At 31.5% G+C, this 16,987-nt stretch overlaps 2 protein-coding genes across 3 annotated transcripts in view; one reads left to right on the forward strand and one right to left on the reverse strand.

Moving 5' to 3' along the window:
* LOC107162670 (uncharacterized) overlaps positions 1–15,025 on the reverse strand; it is a 125,143-nt gene extending 110,118 nt beyond the window's left edge. The window contains exon 1 of the mRNA XM_015509674.2: positions 14,503–15,025. Coding sequence (XP_015365160.1) covers positions 14,503–14,697 — 195 coding nt within the window. The 5' untranslated portion in view covers positions 14,698–15,025. The remainder of the gene's footprint in view (positions 1–14,502) is intronic.
* Positions 1–16,987, forward strand: part of hiw (MYC binding protein highwire) — a 302,801-nt gene that overhangs the window by 215,664 nt on the left and 70,150 nt on the right. The window lies entirely within an intron of this gene.

The following is a 16,987-nucleotide window of genomic DNA, read 5'->3' on the forward strand; positions in this document are numbered from 1 at the left end:
TATAGATTTGCAATCCATCCGAAATCTAAACTCCAATGAACCCGATTTTCTACTAGTCGTAAATTGACTCTTACTCTCCCAACATTATATTGTCGTTATTTAAATTTGACATTTTAATCGTGATTTTATAAATGGACCAAATGTTCAAAACTAATTGAGTTTGGTAAACATTTCATAGTATATATTAAGAAGTGCGAATATTTGAAAAATATTAAAATACATAATGATTTTATATAACATAGACAAATAACTATATTAATAAAACCATAAGCGATATATTATAACCATTGATTTAAATACTAGTATTTATAATCAATGATATTACATAAATTAACAATGAATGCATTTTTCTACTTAGATTTCTTCTTATAACTTTTAGGTTATAATTATTATTTATTAGTTATTACTCACGGCTGTTAAAAATGCAATAAATGTCGTTAGTCGTTAGTCATTATTTTGTTTTTTAATTCATTAAAAATATAGGTGCGAAATGATCAGTAAAAATAGCATTACTACCGTATTTATTCACTTTTCGTTATTTTTGACTACGATCATAAATTTTTTTCTTCACGCATGCAGCATAACATTATAAGAATAAAACGCATTTGAAATTTTTTGAAAATCCTAACAAAACTATTTGCATTGTAATAAATGCGTCATGTATAGTATTGTAATTAAAAAATTACAAATCTTAATAATAATGAGCTTTATCGTCTACAAAAAAGCGTTGTAAAATAAAACGATTATATACATAGATAGATACTAGATAGATATTTTATGACTGAATAACCTAACCTTGATCATCAATGTCGTCGATTCATATACAGTAAAACCTCTCTACAACTGACCCTCTATTAAACGGAATCCTCCTTATAACAGAAAATATCAATAGTCCCTGCAAATAATATATGCAATTTATACCTCTCTATGGCGGAAAACTCTTTATAACGGAAAAATGTTTGGTCCCGTGCGATTCCGTTACAGAGAGATGTCGTCACTGTTTGTGTTTTTTTTTACTTTTAATGTTTAAATCACTTTCATCTTATTATAATGTACAGAAATATAAACATATACTAATCAGTTTAAATACCGATCGTGGATGATAATAACAGAGAAAATGTAGGAACAAAAGCTATCTAATATACTTATAGTCTTGATTTGAAAAAAAAAAAAAATTTATTTTTACTATCATTGTCAAATATATGCATAATACTATAAATATCGAGCAAATACAAACGAGCTCGTGTAATATATTATTTTTTAAGGTAGGTTATTTTCATGTATATATTTTAAAGGAAGTAGGGCCCACGAGGAACATTTATATATAATATTAAATTATTATAATATATCTTTGTGCAATAAAACGTTGTGCTAAGAAAATCGTACGTATCGTTTTAAATTCATATTTATTTTTTTTTATTAACTTTGTCTTGCATACAATAATATTTGGTTGACCGATCCATAAAAATAAAATAAAACTCCGATCAGTAAGGGAAATCGGTATAACAATGCGAAGCACGCAGAAAAATACATGCACATATATATTAGGTATTATATTTAATATTAACTTTTTTTTTTATTCTAATATTATTACACATACGTACATGTATAATATATATAATATATATATAAGAGTATGCATATAAGAATCGTAATAATAATATAATAACGGCCCAAAATACCCACGTAACTATATATATAATACATATAATATAATATTTATATATATATAGAGAGAGAGAGAAAGAGATGCATCTTATCTGTTTTCGAAGGTTTGCAATGCCGGCGCAGCATCACAAAAGGCGTTAGGATAAAACCGATAAAAATGTGACATTTCTTTATTTTTATACCGATCTACATCATTATTATTATTATCATACGATATTATAATAAAAGGAAAATATCCGTCTCCGGGACGCTCGCTCGTCCGCGACGACAATAAAATGGACATTTTTTTTTCATTGTCGAACCCGCCGCCGCTGCCACCGACCCGACGCGCCATTTCCGGTCTGCTAGAGAAGATATCAAAAAGCTAAACGACTATGATGCTGGCCAGTATATTTATATACATCGTACGTATCACATATTGTGGTATTCTAGAGGTGATATTCCTCACGGATTCCGCTTTTAGCCGCTGTGGTGGCGGTGGTCCACGTGCCACCGAGTCCGGGTCTGTAGTCCTTATAAAAATATAATAATATAACGCAGTATAAACATTTTTCTCCCTCTTAGGTACCCGAGAGATAATGACAACTAGCTACGTCACGAGACGATTTGTTCTGCATCAGCGTTTTATTTATATATATATATATAGGTATGTTTAGGTCACATATTGGACCATGGCCCACATTTTTAATGGTGATGTGCTTCAACAATCTTCTTATCCAAACTTTAGAACATATGCTTTTATTTATCCATTAAGTAGTTCAACAATTTTTTGTACACAGAAAAAATATGCAACTCGTTCTATGAAGGGCAGTGAATTAAAAATAAAATTACTTCGACGAAAGTCAGTTTGCTTGAAAACAATTTCCAAAAAATCACTTCGATAGAATATATTATTTAACTATACCTTCTAGTTTCTTTTTTCACTGACAACACATTTTAATATAGACGTTTAAAACTATAATCTTCTTAGGTGCAATATATTAGCATACAAATTAATACTAGATTTATTGTCCTCGAGAATAACAGTATTTTCGGGAAGGAATAGGGTTGGGAGTTTCGTGTTAATGCGTTTATTGATTTAGAGGTTCACCAAGTCTCCCATATTATTGAAAAAAAAAAAATGTAAAAAAAACCCATAAATATTTACAAAAAAAAAAAAAATTGCCTCTCCTACACATGGAAAAAAAGAAGAATTCTCGTTCTCACTTGACGTCACCCAGTGTCTCACCCTCCGTCTATTATAATTATAGAAACCTTGCCGGTCTCTGTATACATTATCCTATTGGTCGTCGTATGTTATACTGTAGTCTTCGCTTATACACATCACCCTCATTCGCCTAACCTAACCATGCGCCCCGGCGTGTTTTGACACCCAGCGTGTACGTGACCGTGCGTCACAAAAACGCATACAATAGTAATAATAATATATTATAAATCGTTGTTTACGACATTTTTTTTTCTCTGTACGGCTCTCGTATATTATATCATACGGCGATGACGACGACAACTGAGGGACACACGCACGCGCGTACACACAAAGCATAATATATTGTATAAATCTACCGTAACCAATTGTCGGATAAGATATACACACGCGTTATATTATTATACGTATTCTACGCACTGGTTTTTAGAAGAAAATCACAGACACATAATATCATTCGACGACAGCGACACCGATCTATTTTCAATATACAATACCTAACGACGCAATAATAATTATTGTAATAATAATAATATATGATATATTTATACACCTGGCCAATCGATATAGCTGAGACCATAGGCCTTGTTTGAATACAACTAATGATAAAAAAAAGTCGATTGATCAATATAATTTAAAATGAATATGCAACTATTGACTGACCGTGAGTTTATAGTGACCAATAATACTACGGTATGTTAATCAAACGATATTAATATACAGGACGTATCACTAAAATCTAAGCTTAAAAAATGTTTGCAATTATTCTCGTCGCATACTGGATATAATTTTTACATGATGGTTCAGCTCCTTATGTCTCCGTTGTTATTTAACCTAACCGGATCCGCGTTATTTTATTGTAAAAATATTGTAATTTATAGGTACGATTACAATACATGGAAACGTCCGCTTAGATATAAGTATATGGTATACCTATCTAGTGTACTACTATATAATATATATATATATCACAACCTGATGTTGGCTGATCATTGTATATATATGTATATATATATATATATAAAAAACTTCAACTCGACTAAGTTTACACACGTCTTGCTTATGTATATGTATAATTTTAATCTGTTTAATTAATAAAACACCGTGACCTCCGTTGACGTGTCGTCGATTTAAACCGAGTTTGGTGAATAGCTGTATAGTATTGTGTATATGCTGCAGTGCATACTACCAGACCCGAACACAAAGGAATTTTTTTTGTCAGTTTTTGTTTACGGTCTATGGTCTTTCTTGTATGTACAACACCCGAGTTTCATTTTCATATAATATACGTATGGCGCGTCGTACACGGAGAAAAATTATTTCGTTCGTATCCGTGCCGCCCATGAGAACGGAAGTCGAGTGCTGCTGCAACAGGGTCCTAAATAATGCGGTTTACCGTGCCCGCCGCCGTCGTCACTGCAAATGTGTGTGTGTCATTGCAAAATTTGTATGACAGACCAAGTCTTACTGAATACATTCAAATATTTCTGTCGAATGATTTCTTAGGCGTCAAAGTAATTTTTCAGTACATCAAAGCTTACAAAAATATTCGCATGAAAATAATATTAGACGCATACTCATTCAAAAAAAGTTTGTACCCACCATATGATTGGAATGTCTTAATAATCAACATTTGAATAAATGAATACTTAAAGAATATATACATATGATTAGAAATCACTATATAGGTTTTACCAATGTATCTATACATCCGTCATATATAGCAATCATAGTATAATCATAAATCATAATATTTATATACCTTTTATTTTTTCGATACACAATGATATAATATAATACTACGTTATACAATCACGACCAGATGATACGATATAGGTACATTATTTTGCCACCGGGTGCAGTGTATTTATAGTCGACATTGTACGACTTAAGCATGGCCTCTGACGCGTAAAATATATAAGATACCTACGCGATTTTACGGACTAAAAATACAGCCAATAAAAAATATTAAATATATTTATATATATATATATGTATGTATAAGTATCAAGGCCCAAACAGTCATTTTAATGTACCGACACTATTTTTGGACTTAAATTTTATTAGGCGTATTATGTCTAAAACTTATTATTGTTATTTCTGATTATGATTAAAAAAAGTAGGTATATGCTATAGATTCCTGTAGAATATATGATAGGTAGTGACAACATTTTTATCAGGAAAAAATTATATATATATTACTATTAGCACGTATTATTAATATATTTTGATGTGCTTACCAAAATTGATATTCCATTCTCAAATATAGTGTGCATTTTTTACACAATTACTTAACAAATAATTAATGTACATAATTATATAAGCCATGAATATGTATTAAAACGGAAATTAAATATTGATTACGTTATGTATTTATTGACAATAAATTAACACTAAAATGTTATAAAACTAGCAAATGGTTAGGTATTTAATATCGAATAAAAAGGATTTTTTTTTAAATGCCCATTATAATATTATTTACTGTTTAACATTTGAACATTACTGAAAAGAATATTTAAGTTCAGAAACTATTTAGCTGTTGGACAACTCAAAGGATTTCAGATGAATTAGTTTGATAAGATATAAGTACACAGGAATAATTTTTCAATAAAAATATAACTCAATATATGTGTGTATGTTTCTTTAAACTGATGAGGTATTTAATTTATTTTTTGTTATAAAAAAAGAAAATTGTGACTTCTTTTTGATTAAAACCTATTGGTTGTTTTAAATAAAATCAAAACATTCTAAAAAAATAATTTAAATATGCAAGTTATAAATTATTAATAATTCTGATTCATTTGAAAAATTGTGTTTTATCGATTCCCAGAGTACTTACTTGATCACAAAAACCTCTAAATATTTCCTATACCTACCTACATCAATATCATTAAAATCAGGATTTAAATCAGTTTTGTATGTTCTACAAACGTGTACAAATTGTATAAGGGGAAATTATTTGTTACATAAATATGACTAGTAATGCAGCAATGCTTTTTATCAAAAACTATGTAGACATTTACGATCATTATTACATTCTAACTACAGGAGCTAAATTTAATATAATTTATATTAATATATTATACATTATATAAATAGGTACCATAATACACCATAGTCCATAATCTTTGTATCTATAACATATAATTATAATTGAACTATTTAGAACACATTAAACGGGCAAAGATAATTGATAACTATGAGCATTAGTGCTATATAATTAAAGAAATTAAGTTGTGTTTAAATGTCTTTACATATTATAAATACATTTAAAAACAAATTACGTTTTTAAAAAGTAAATAGTTTATTGTGCCATATACAATGGTCAATGTCTCAATGAGTAGACGTTGCATTAGGTATAGGAAATCAATACATGACTATAAATATATGTATAAATGTATAAATTATACCATCCACTTAAAAAAAAATGAATTTTCACACTATACACAGGTAAAAAAATATTCATTCATTTAAAACGAAATTTGAACGACTTGTTTCTGCTTTGTCATTCAACCTGATATAGCTAGAAAGAATAATAGTCCATGATAATAGATTTAAAAGAGTATTGCTTTTGCTTGCTTGATGCAGTTGTTACAATCAGTCACGCAATGTGATAGAGATTACGCACCACCCGCTGTCACTAGTTACCGGATGGGTGACACTCGGGTTTTTAGCTGCAAAAACTATGCCACATATGTATATTATACGTGTTGCCAACCAACCGTACCAACTATAGTAGCCCCTATAGTAACTAATGGCCATATTGATGGGTTCAAGACCAACAAAAAAGCAAAAAAATAAAAGATTTAGATGGTATGAAAAGAAGTAGCGATAGGCTTGGTCACTTTCAGTATTATAGTCATATCTATAATTAATTAGTGCAAACAATTTAATAAATCAACGAATAATCAATGACACCATAACGGAAGTTCGTGTTAACGTACAGTGGTAGCATCTCGTTAGGTCAACAGTATAATACTTACATGAAAACTGAAAGTCACACGAAACGGTAGGAAATATTATAAAAATAATTATAAATCTAAGTTAAAAAAATGGCAAACAACTTTGTCATCCTATACAAAGTGAATATTATTATTATATATGTAGATATCTATATAATATGACACTTACATACTGAAAAAAAGTCTTCACTCGCTCTGCTTAGAATATATTATTATTATTATTATTATATGCCGTCTTCGGAAAAAACATATTATTATATGATATAATAGTATTTTAAACCAGAAAAACGCATAAATCACGTCGATACGCGGACGGAGTGAAGGAGTCGGTAAAGGATATTATGAAGGATTTCGCGGCAAAGGCATGTGAAAACATATATATTATGTTACTTTATACAGTTATGCTGTAGTATAATATAATATATTATGGCCCTACATATAATATATGGTAGTAGGAGTAAAACACGTATATGTGCGACGTGGAAATAGACATCAGAGTCGTTTATTGGTAGTATATATATATTTTAGCGAAGATCTCGGTTAGGCTATATTCTACATAACATAACATTGTAAACGTTTTGCAAAGTTAAAACTTTCCAGGAAAGGTCATTATATTTTAGTATTAAATGATTTTAACAGCAGTAAAGCACTACAAAGACAAGATACCATTCTGAAAAATAAATTTAATAATTGTCAAATAAAATGGTTGCTCATATCATAAATGGGACGAAAACATATTAACCTTGACGGTGATCATCTTAATATGATGATGATAAACTCATTTTTTTTTTAAACTTAAATTTGTTGTCCAAGATAACTATTAGATAACTATTTAGTACAATAGTTATCTATAGATAAGATAATAGATGAGTAATTCTTAATTCATTAAAGTTTCAACATTGATTAATTACCTCGAAAACTAGTAATTATTCCCAACCTACGTGAATGGTTTCTCAAACTCGACTATAAGACTGACGCAGTAACGCGATACACATATTATACTATTTTTTTTTTATAATCCAAATCACTACAAAACTTACCTACCATTAATATATATAATAAAAAATCATTAATATATATATATATATTATACTAATCCAAATCACTACAAAATTCAACTATCCTTAATATATATAATAAAAATTAACGAGTAAAAGAATAACTAAAATATTATTAAAATATGAAAATTATGATGATAGTAATCATTGTTTTTCCGGAATTAATGAATTAATATATTTTGCATCTTAAAATATTATTTTCCTTTTACCTGTAAAAAACCGGATCGTAGGTATTTTCGAATAATTGAAAGTCAGCGACCTCACCATCACAAGACTCGTGTCCGGGGATATCGACAAGTTCATAATAATTATAATAATAATAACATATTTTACCGAGAGTTTTATGCTTATATTTATATATCATAAATACCTCCAATGCGTGTTTAATGTTTACAAACGACAATCGCCTCCTCCTTCTGTATAACATTACATAGACAAGTCAAAACTATTCAATCCGTTTACTCTACGTATAATATACAATTTTACAATGCTCGTCTGCCGCCGGACGTTTCTGGAGATATAAATAATAGATATATAATACAACACCGGGCGTGCGCGACTTATATACCCAACCCGTTTTAATGACGGTTTTATGGAGCTATTAAAACCAGTCTGTATACATGGTCGCATCTATGATTCTAATATTCGAATATATAAATAACATATTATACCTAAGTTGAACCGCACAAATAATAACGACGTTCCTTCGTCGATATAATAATATACTCGCTCTGTACATACTACACATGCATGTATATTATATTTATGAATAATAATAGAGTGTGATACATGGTCGGTGTTTTCCACTTGCTGCGACTATGATATGTGTGCCATGTATATATATTATAATGATATTTATATAATAGCGACCAATGAGTGGTGCGTGCTGTCGAATAGCTACTGGACTACACGCATCAGATAGATATATTATAATTTAGATATAACTGGTATAAGTGTTATAAATATATGTATATTATAATTTGAATTCATCACTATAGTTATAGTGCTATACATAGGTAGTGTATTTTAGGTTATTCCGTACCTACAGACTTTGAGAATTATATCAAGTTAGAGATTTTCGGGCATTGGTGTCTCGGGAGATATAATTTGAAGATTATGTGTATAAAAATACGGGTTTTGGAGGCAAAAAATCTAAAAAGCAATGAGCTTAAAATTGAATGAGATGGAAAAATTATAAGCACCTACCTTTAAAATCCCTACATTCACTATGCAAAATAAATTTTCAATTCTATTCGCATGACCGCTAACTTTTAAAGTTTATGCACAACAGGCACTCTGTATATCGAACATGGTCGTATCTCAGGTGCAATGTCCGACTCTTATCAAACTAGTGAAGTTATTTTATTATATATATTATTTACTTTAGAGTTTAGATATTATATGCGATGTGTTTTAAACGATTTCGTCGATAAACGGCTGCTACAATGTATTCGACGTTCGTTTCATCATAGTTTATTATTATTATTATTAGATTTGATCATCTATGTGTAAACCGCACGTACAATATAATTTTAAAGTGAAATGTGAATTGTACACTACATTGCGTGTATTTCCTTTTAGGTGATTATTTTAATAGTAGGCACTCATTATCTTGAAAACTATTAACGTTTTTTTGGAAAATGTTATTTTGTAATGAAATTAAATACAGCAAACAAAATTCAAAAACATTAATACTCTTCGAGTTAATGACTTCGTCTATTGTTGAAATAATCACAAGTATTTTAAACAATCTCGTATGAATAATATTTAGATAATTAATATTCCTAAAACATAATATCGTATCATAATATAGCTTTAATGTTTTTCTGTTAAGTGAATATATTATAATATTAAGCATAATATTATTATGCTCTTCCATTCGATTACTGGCACAGGACGATGATGCCCCAACCCATCGCTCGTCGCGGAAGATAATGTTATTTTATCATTGTTTTTCCCCCATAGCGCAATCTCGTGGGTTCCATATGTTGATAATATCAATAGTGAGAAAATATCAGTGTTTATATTACGGTTTAGACTTGTAAGTCTCGGCCATACCAGGCAGTATTCGTATACAGTCGAATTATTATTCTATCAAATTCAGTCGAAAATTTCTACTGATTTTATAGTGGTTAACGTCGTGTTTTTTGTATGCAAAATTATTCGTGTCATAATATTACAAAAATATACAGAAAAAATAATAAGTATACAAACGCGATGTATATAAATGTATTATAATAAAAAATGTCTATAAATACATGATACAACCCTTAATATAATATTAATACGAATAACTAAATTCTAATATATAATGTTACATATTGTACTGAAAATACAACATGCATCTCAAATGTACAGAATCCATAATATGAATTGGATTTAACTAGGTTGGTAACATAAATATAATATAATTTTTTGTATTCGTTAAAAGACAAAAAAATTAACATAAAGTCTCTATTTATAAGTAACATTAGAACAAATTACAACTTTAACAAACTTCGTAGTTAATAATTATAGTTTCAATGTCAAATCAACAAGTCAGACCTTGTATATTTGCTAAATAATATTGAAATATATATATACATACGGATATATACGTATTAACAAATTGTCATTGCAGCTTTCAAAACGAAGTTTATGGTTAACTACAGCTGATGTAAATGATTGACATGAAAAATTATATTTTTATGTTGAACAATTAATACTTTACACATATAACGATAAAGGAGATATTACGATGCGTGAAACATTTATTTTAATGCAACAATTTAATATGTTAGAAGTCATTACAACTGCATCATCATAAACATTGCATAGAAAAAGATTAGTAATACCTACATTGTACCTACCTCTAAAAATAATTTTATTTTTAATGAGAACTATTATAATACGAATAGACAGGGCACACATATTTAATATTCAATTTCTTCAACGATCAATGATTACCATGATGCTTGCAATTATAATATGATCGAGTTTATAACCATATTCGTTTTAAAATCAATGATTTTTTCCAAGTTCCGGCATGATGTGTTTTTTCGTAAATTTTAATTGCATATTTTTTTGATATTTCCTTTAAATAATAAATATATAAAAATAAATACCTATTACTAAATTCAATTAACTAGCTATATTGTAAGTTTGTCAACAGTTTAAATCCAAATTACCTAGATCTTAGAATTATTGTAATCGCAACTCAAGGCGTTTGATTAAACTCCATCCCGTGTAATACACCCTGAAACTTTATATATATATAAACAAGAAATGCATGTATAAAGAGAAATATTGAGTATTCTTATTGTTTTAAGCAATATATAAATAATAAATAAATTTTTTAATAAAAACCTACCATACGTATAGTACACTATTGATTTATAGCGATTATTATACTGAATAAATTACTACTGTTCAGTTTACTTTGGTATCTTAATTTTCAAAAGATTTGGTTACATATTAATTAAGTGGTTGCATTTATGACATATTTTCTTAATCCAAGATTGATTATTATTTATAATAGATAGGGTAATAGATATTACTGATATTATATACAGTGGTGTTAATTTATTGTTTTTGGTTTCTGACTTAATTTATTAGCAGTAAAATATACAAATGTAATATATTACTCTGGTTCTCCGCGGATAAGATTTGCATTACGCGTACAATGCATAATATGCTGTCGGCATATTGACAAGGAATAATTAAAATGACGAATTTGACGATATAGTAATTTATCAACTACCAAACAATTCATTCGCCTGAATATAGCAGCACTATACTGTACGAGAATCTGGTCAGACAGATCAAATCAATTAGCGCTTATCAAGAACACAACGGTCGTGTGTATGTTATATAATTTCGTAGTGGTTACCCACTTGCGGGGCGACCGGGATACACCGCGATTGGTGCCGCTCGGACGTTGTTACAAGTTACAACAATATAAATCTACACGCGAACACATATGTACACAAATGCATGAATGACCTCTGCGGCCCGAGTATAAACCGGTGTCGAATTAATCACCGCGCACTGTAATAATAATAGTATAACACAGTAGTACTGCAGACGTACCACGTACAGTAATAATATAAGGGAGACTAGTAATCAGACAACTGGTATTAGATCACTTCCGATTCGATTCGGTATTCAAATCGTTTAACCGGTGAACAATATCTCGGTGCGAGCGATCGATGCAAATCACGCTTCATAAAATCTCATATAACTAATACTGTATGTCGACATACCGCGAGTAATACGAAAATTGTATGTGTGGTGTGAATTTATTCGGTGTTTACTGTATACCTACTGTATATCTACCCACTACAGTGAACAACAGCTAGATGTCTGTATTGTCTAATGCGCTTAAGTATATGCATTTCGGAGTGACGCGTGCGATCGTTTGTGGCTTTGACAGGATGTTCAAGGGAGTTAAGGAAACTACGATTTAGTGGTCACGTTGACCGTCGATATAATAATATTTTACATATTGTGTATCACAGTTGTCCCCTAACATGAAAATAATAATCATATTATATTATATATCACGTGTTAGTTTACAATGAAAGAAGAAATCGCGAGAGCTCGTTCATCATCCTGAACACCTACCATAACTATCTACTGGAAACCGTCAGCCACTAAAAGTGTGAGAATATATAATAATAATAATAAAAAACCAAGACCAATATCTAACATCATCTTGCTTTACATCCGTTAGATGTCAGACTGGAAATATCCAGGTGCCCGGATCCACATTTACATGCATTGTTTATTTTATTAACATAACAGGCTAGGCTCAAAATACAAATAAAGTATAAATCAAGTGTTATGGAACGAGACATAAGAATGTAGTAAGTTAAGTAATTTAAAAAGATGAGACCTATTGTCAAATATAATATCAAGATTTAGATAGGTAGGTTAGATCATAAAATTGGGAACCCTTTCAGTGTCGGCCTGGTACTTAAAGGGCCCCGGATGCATTTCTTCAGAAAGGCCCCCAAACATGTTATTAAATAAAAATGATAAAAAATGCTTATAAGTAGTGAAATATTATATTTTTAGTAATATCGGGGCCCCTCGACACAAATACGGCCGGCGCGGGGGCTCCGGATGCGTTCGCGGCCTAACGGCCATGGCCAGGCCGACACTGAACCCCTTTATCATACAGTGGACTAAGTCATGCAACATTCAAGCGATATCTCCGTTGATTTGTAGTCGTACCTGTATTGTAAGGCACGTCATTAACCAGATTACAATATCCATATTTTATTTATAATAAATAATACTAAATTGGTTGATAATAACTATCATCCAACTGAGTCTTATTTAAATTGCGTGAACCAAGAAACTATACCACCGGTAACGGTTAATGCACAGTAATACTTGATACTTACATATTTTCTTTGTAGTGTTATGCTGATATTATGCAAATCTCCAAACAACCACCGTTACAAGATTGTTTTATTATTTTTTTATTCAAGTTTTCCTCTAATATTTTACTAAACTTATCCTTATCTACCTATTGTAATATTCAATAAATAAAATATATTCTTGTTTCTAAATGACAGACATAAAGTCGTATATGTGATTGTTTATTCCGATAACGGGAAATGGACTTTGGAATAATATAAATGAAAATCTGTACTTCCATATTATTGAAGCATCGTCTAGCGAAGAATCCTCCAAAAACTGTCCAGCTAGACATTCAAGAGTTGTTTGGAATTATAAACCACTGCATTATCACAAACAGTCACGTAAATAGGGTATGTTGTACATCACGATTCACGGTCGAGATTCGGTCGCATTACACAACACTTGGTATATATGCATATATAGTAGCTATGCATACGCAGACGTTAAAAAGAAAAAGAAAATGGTGAGATAGAGAATCGGACGGTGGACTTCGAAAAATATCGCTGTTGTCGGCACGTAGTAGGTACCGCGAACAAAATGGTCAGCGGTTATTTCGGCTATGCATATACTACGGTCGAACTGCACTGCAAGTCTACCTCACTGGATTTCGAAGACGACATTCCATATGTATAATACGTCCACAAATACCATGGTGAGATTCTATAAATCCACGGTCTTCCATATGGTATAGCAACAGGGGTATGTTTGACCGAGGCAACCGCCTTCCATTATATCATTGTTTACGATAATATAAGTAGTTGTGGTATAGATGGTTAACCACAATATTTTCTATATCACCAATTGTTATCCCCATTGTACGTTACACAATGATTGAAATGTTTTCGCATCGTCATTCAAGAGTGTATAATGCATGCCGTGTACCTGTGTATATTATTGTTCATTAGGACACAATATCAACCAAGTTCTTGAACCATATGTCCTTGCTTCCTGTAGTGCGACATGTATCTAACTACTTATCAACATTCATCTACCGTCTTGGAAGCCTAACGAAATAATCTCAAATAAGGGACTATAATGACTAATATAATATGATTATGTATATATATCCTCGGCTTACCCGCCACATACTGACTACTAGTTATACGCCTATACAGTGTAATATATTTCGTATGCTAAACGCTAGAGTCAAACTACACAGCTAGATACTCCTAATGTATTCGCGCTATTTGATTAAAAATCTAACCTTTTCGCCAGAAAATGCGCACTTGACGGTCAAGCGGTTTTCGTCGTCCTGCTCGCACTTGCATTCTTCTTTTTGGCACCACGAGGGCTGCTGCTGGCCGTCGTCGTCCCGCGGTCGGACACCGTCGCCGCCGATCGGCAGCAGTAGGCACGCGAGCAGAAAAACGACGGCTAAGGTCGGCCACTCGGCGGCCATTTGCGCCTTAGCCGTACATAGATGAACGGACAGCCGCACCGCGCGAAGACGACTGGGGACACGAAACGGCACCTTTATGTTACACGAAGCGACACCGGATATCGATGACGACGTTCGGTGCGGCAGATTCTCAAACGGAAGTAGTATAAAAAAAAACAATAGCAAAAAAAAAAAAAAAATTAAAAATTAAATATAGAAACGCACACGCCGATATACGCGTAAAACGTCGCGACGAAATCTGGCGAACGCACGACACCACCGGCACCAAACAGACGACGGATACTGTGAGACTCGCAAACCGTACACGGCCGACGGACGCGCACTGACGCAGCGGTGATCGGTAGACGATTTTACACACGGTTTTTGTTACACACGCGCAGGCACACGTCGTTTAGTCGTATTTGCGTACGGCTGCCGCCGGATCCGTTTCTCCCACTCGAAAAACTGGTTTCGTCGGCCCGCAGCAACAACAGCTGTAAGCACGCCACTACCGAACGCCACCACCGCGACCGACCGCCCACGAACGTACGAGACGAACGCCGCCACGCCGGCCAGACGGCTATTATGTTATTTCGTACGTACGTGTTGCACATTGTATATTAGACATATTATATAGATGAGTATAAAACACGATGCCCCTATAATAATATTATATGAATTTTTTTATCACCCATTTTATTATTATTAGGTATTATGATTATTATTGTTGTTGATGTTACTATTAGTATTATTTTTATTTTACGAGCTCGTAATTGATGGATTGTATTTCGGTATGATGCGTTGAACGCAAAATGCGCACACTCCGTCGTAACACAATAATATCATATTGTTCATATTATTACACCTAATACAGTGTATAGTCTAAATTATTATGGCAGTACGCTTGGAGGAAGGTTTGAACATTTTTTGGGCACAGACGTCGCTACTGTCTAGTCTACATCAATAATGTTTATTTGTTTACTCATGTTATCATCGCAGGTATAAATATTATGTAGTGGTACTTCCGTTGTCGAGGACGACACTACATAATATAATGCTCGGAATGATCATTTTTCCTTGAATCATTGGAAATCTTTTAAAAACTGACTATATTAATGGATACTAGAATTAGAGAAAACAATTTATAATTAAACCAGCCGCTCATTCGTTTTTCGGATCAAATTTTTTAACTACCTAACATAAATCAATAGGTACCTGACTCCAATATATTTTTGTTTCTAATAATAAATAATGCCGTTTCAAAATGGCAAAACGTGAATTGACAATAGTGCTGACATTGAATATTGTGTCAAATTATTACCTTCTCCCATCTCCTTAAGTCATATGATTAATATCAACCTATATACATTGTATTGTTTACATATTGCAGTTAGGTATAATTAAAATCAACAGACTTAAATATACGTTTCGTTTTTATTTTTGAACGTTGTTAAATATTTAAATAGTTATTATAGTATGACGCTGGATCTAGTTAAAAATGTCAGCGGTAAAATTTTCTTATGATAAATAATAGTGAAAATGCGAAGTAATTTCTAAATTATCTGGATTTAAATCTCAAACCGAACTACAGAGCAATTTATTGACATCGAAAAATGCATTCTAACATTATAGGTATATTATTTCATTTACACATCGAAATACGCGAGTATATAACAGAAATGATTTTTCGTGTTTAAAATTTTTTGTCTGTTTTAATATTATTTAAATTGTATTTAATGTTTGTACTACAGTTTATAGCAGTATTTCCCAACCTTTTTACCACCACGGACCACTTCGACAATATTTTATAGGTCGCGGACCACCTCAATTTTACGCAAACTAGGAAGACCTTTTTTTTTTTTGGCTCATTAACAAGAATACACAAAATTTTAATCCGTCCGTACAAAAGCCAACTAGTTTCTCCTACATGAGATCATGATTTTCAAAATAATTACTAATGATTTGCATTACATCAATCCCTTTCGACGTTGTCTCAAGTACACTTGACAGCAATAACTCTTCTTTTATGGTCTTATCCTAAATGTCTAAAAACCGCATAAAAACTAATAACTGGCAACATTGCGCAATGAAGAGCGAAGTAAGGGGAACTTTTTATTTTACCTAGTAGTTGCTCTTCGATATCGCATGACATTTTACCAATTCATGCCTTTACTGTATTATTGGACAGTGGCATATTTTGAATCTTTTTCTTGGTATCTTCACCGAAAATGTTTGCAGCTATTAGCAAGCTAGGCTTAATTAATGTTTCGCCGATACTGTGTGCTTTTTTTGACTTACTGATTAGTTGGGA

This window comes from Diuraphis noxia, unplaced genomic scaffold (assembly GCF_037042655.1).
Source record: "Diuraphis noxia isolate RWA-SAM2 unplaced genomic scaffold, SU_Dnox_SAM2 contig0002, whole genome shotgun sequence".
In the NCBI taxonomy this organism is placed as follows: Eukaryota; Metazoa; Arthropoda; class Insecta; order Hemiptera; family Aphididae; genus Diuraphis; species Diuraphis noxia.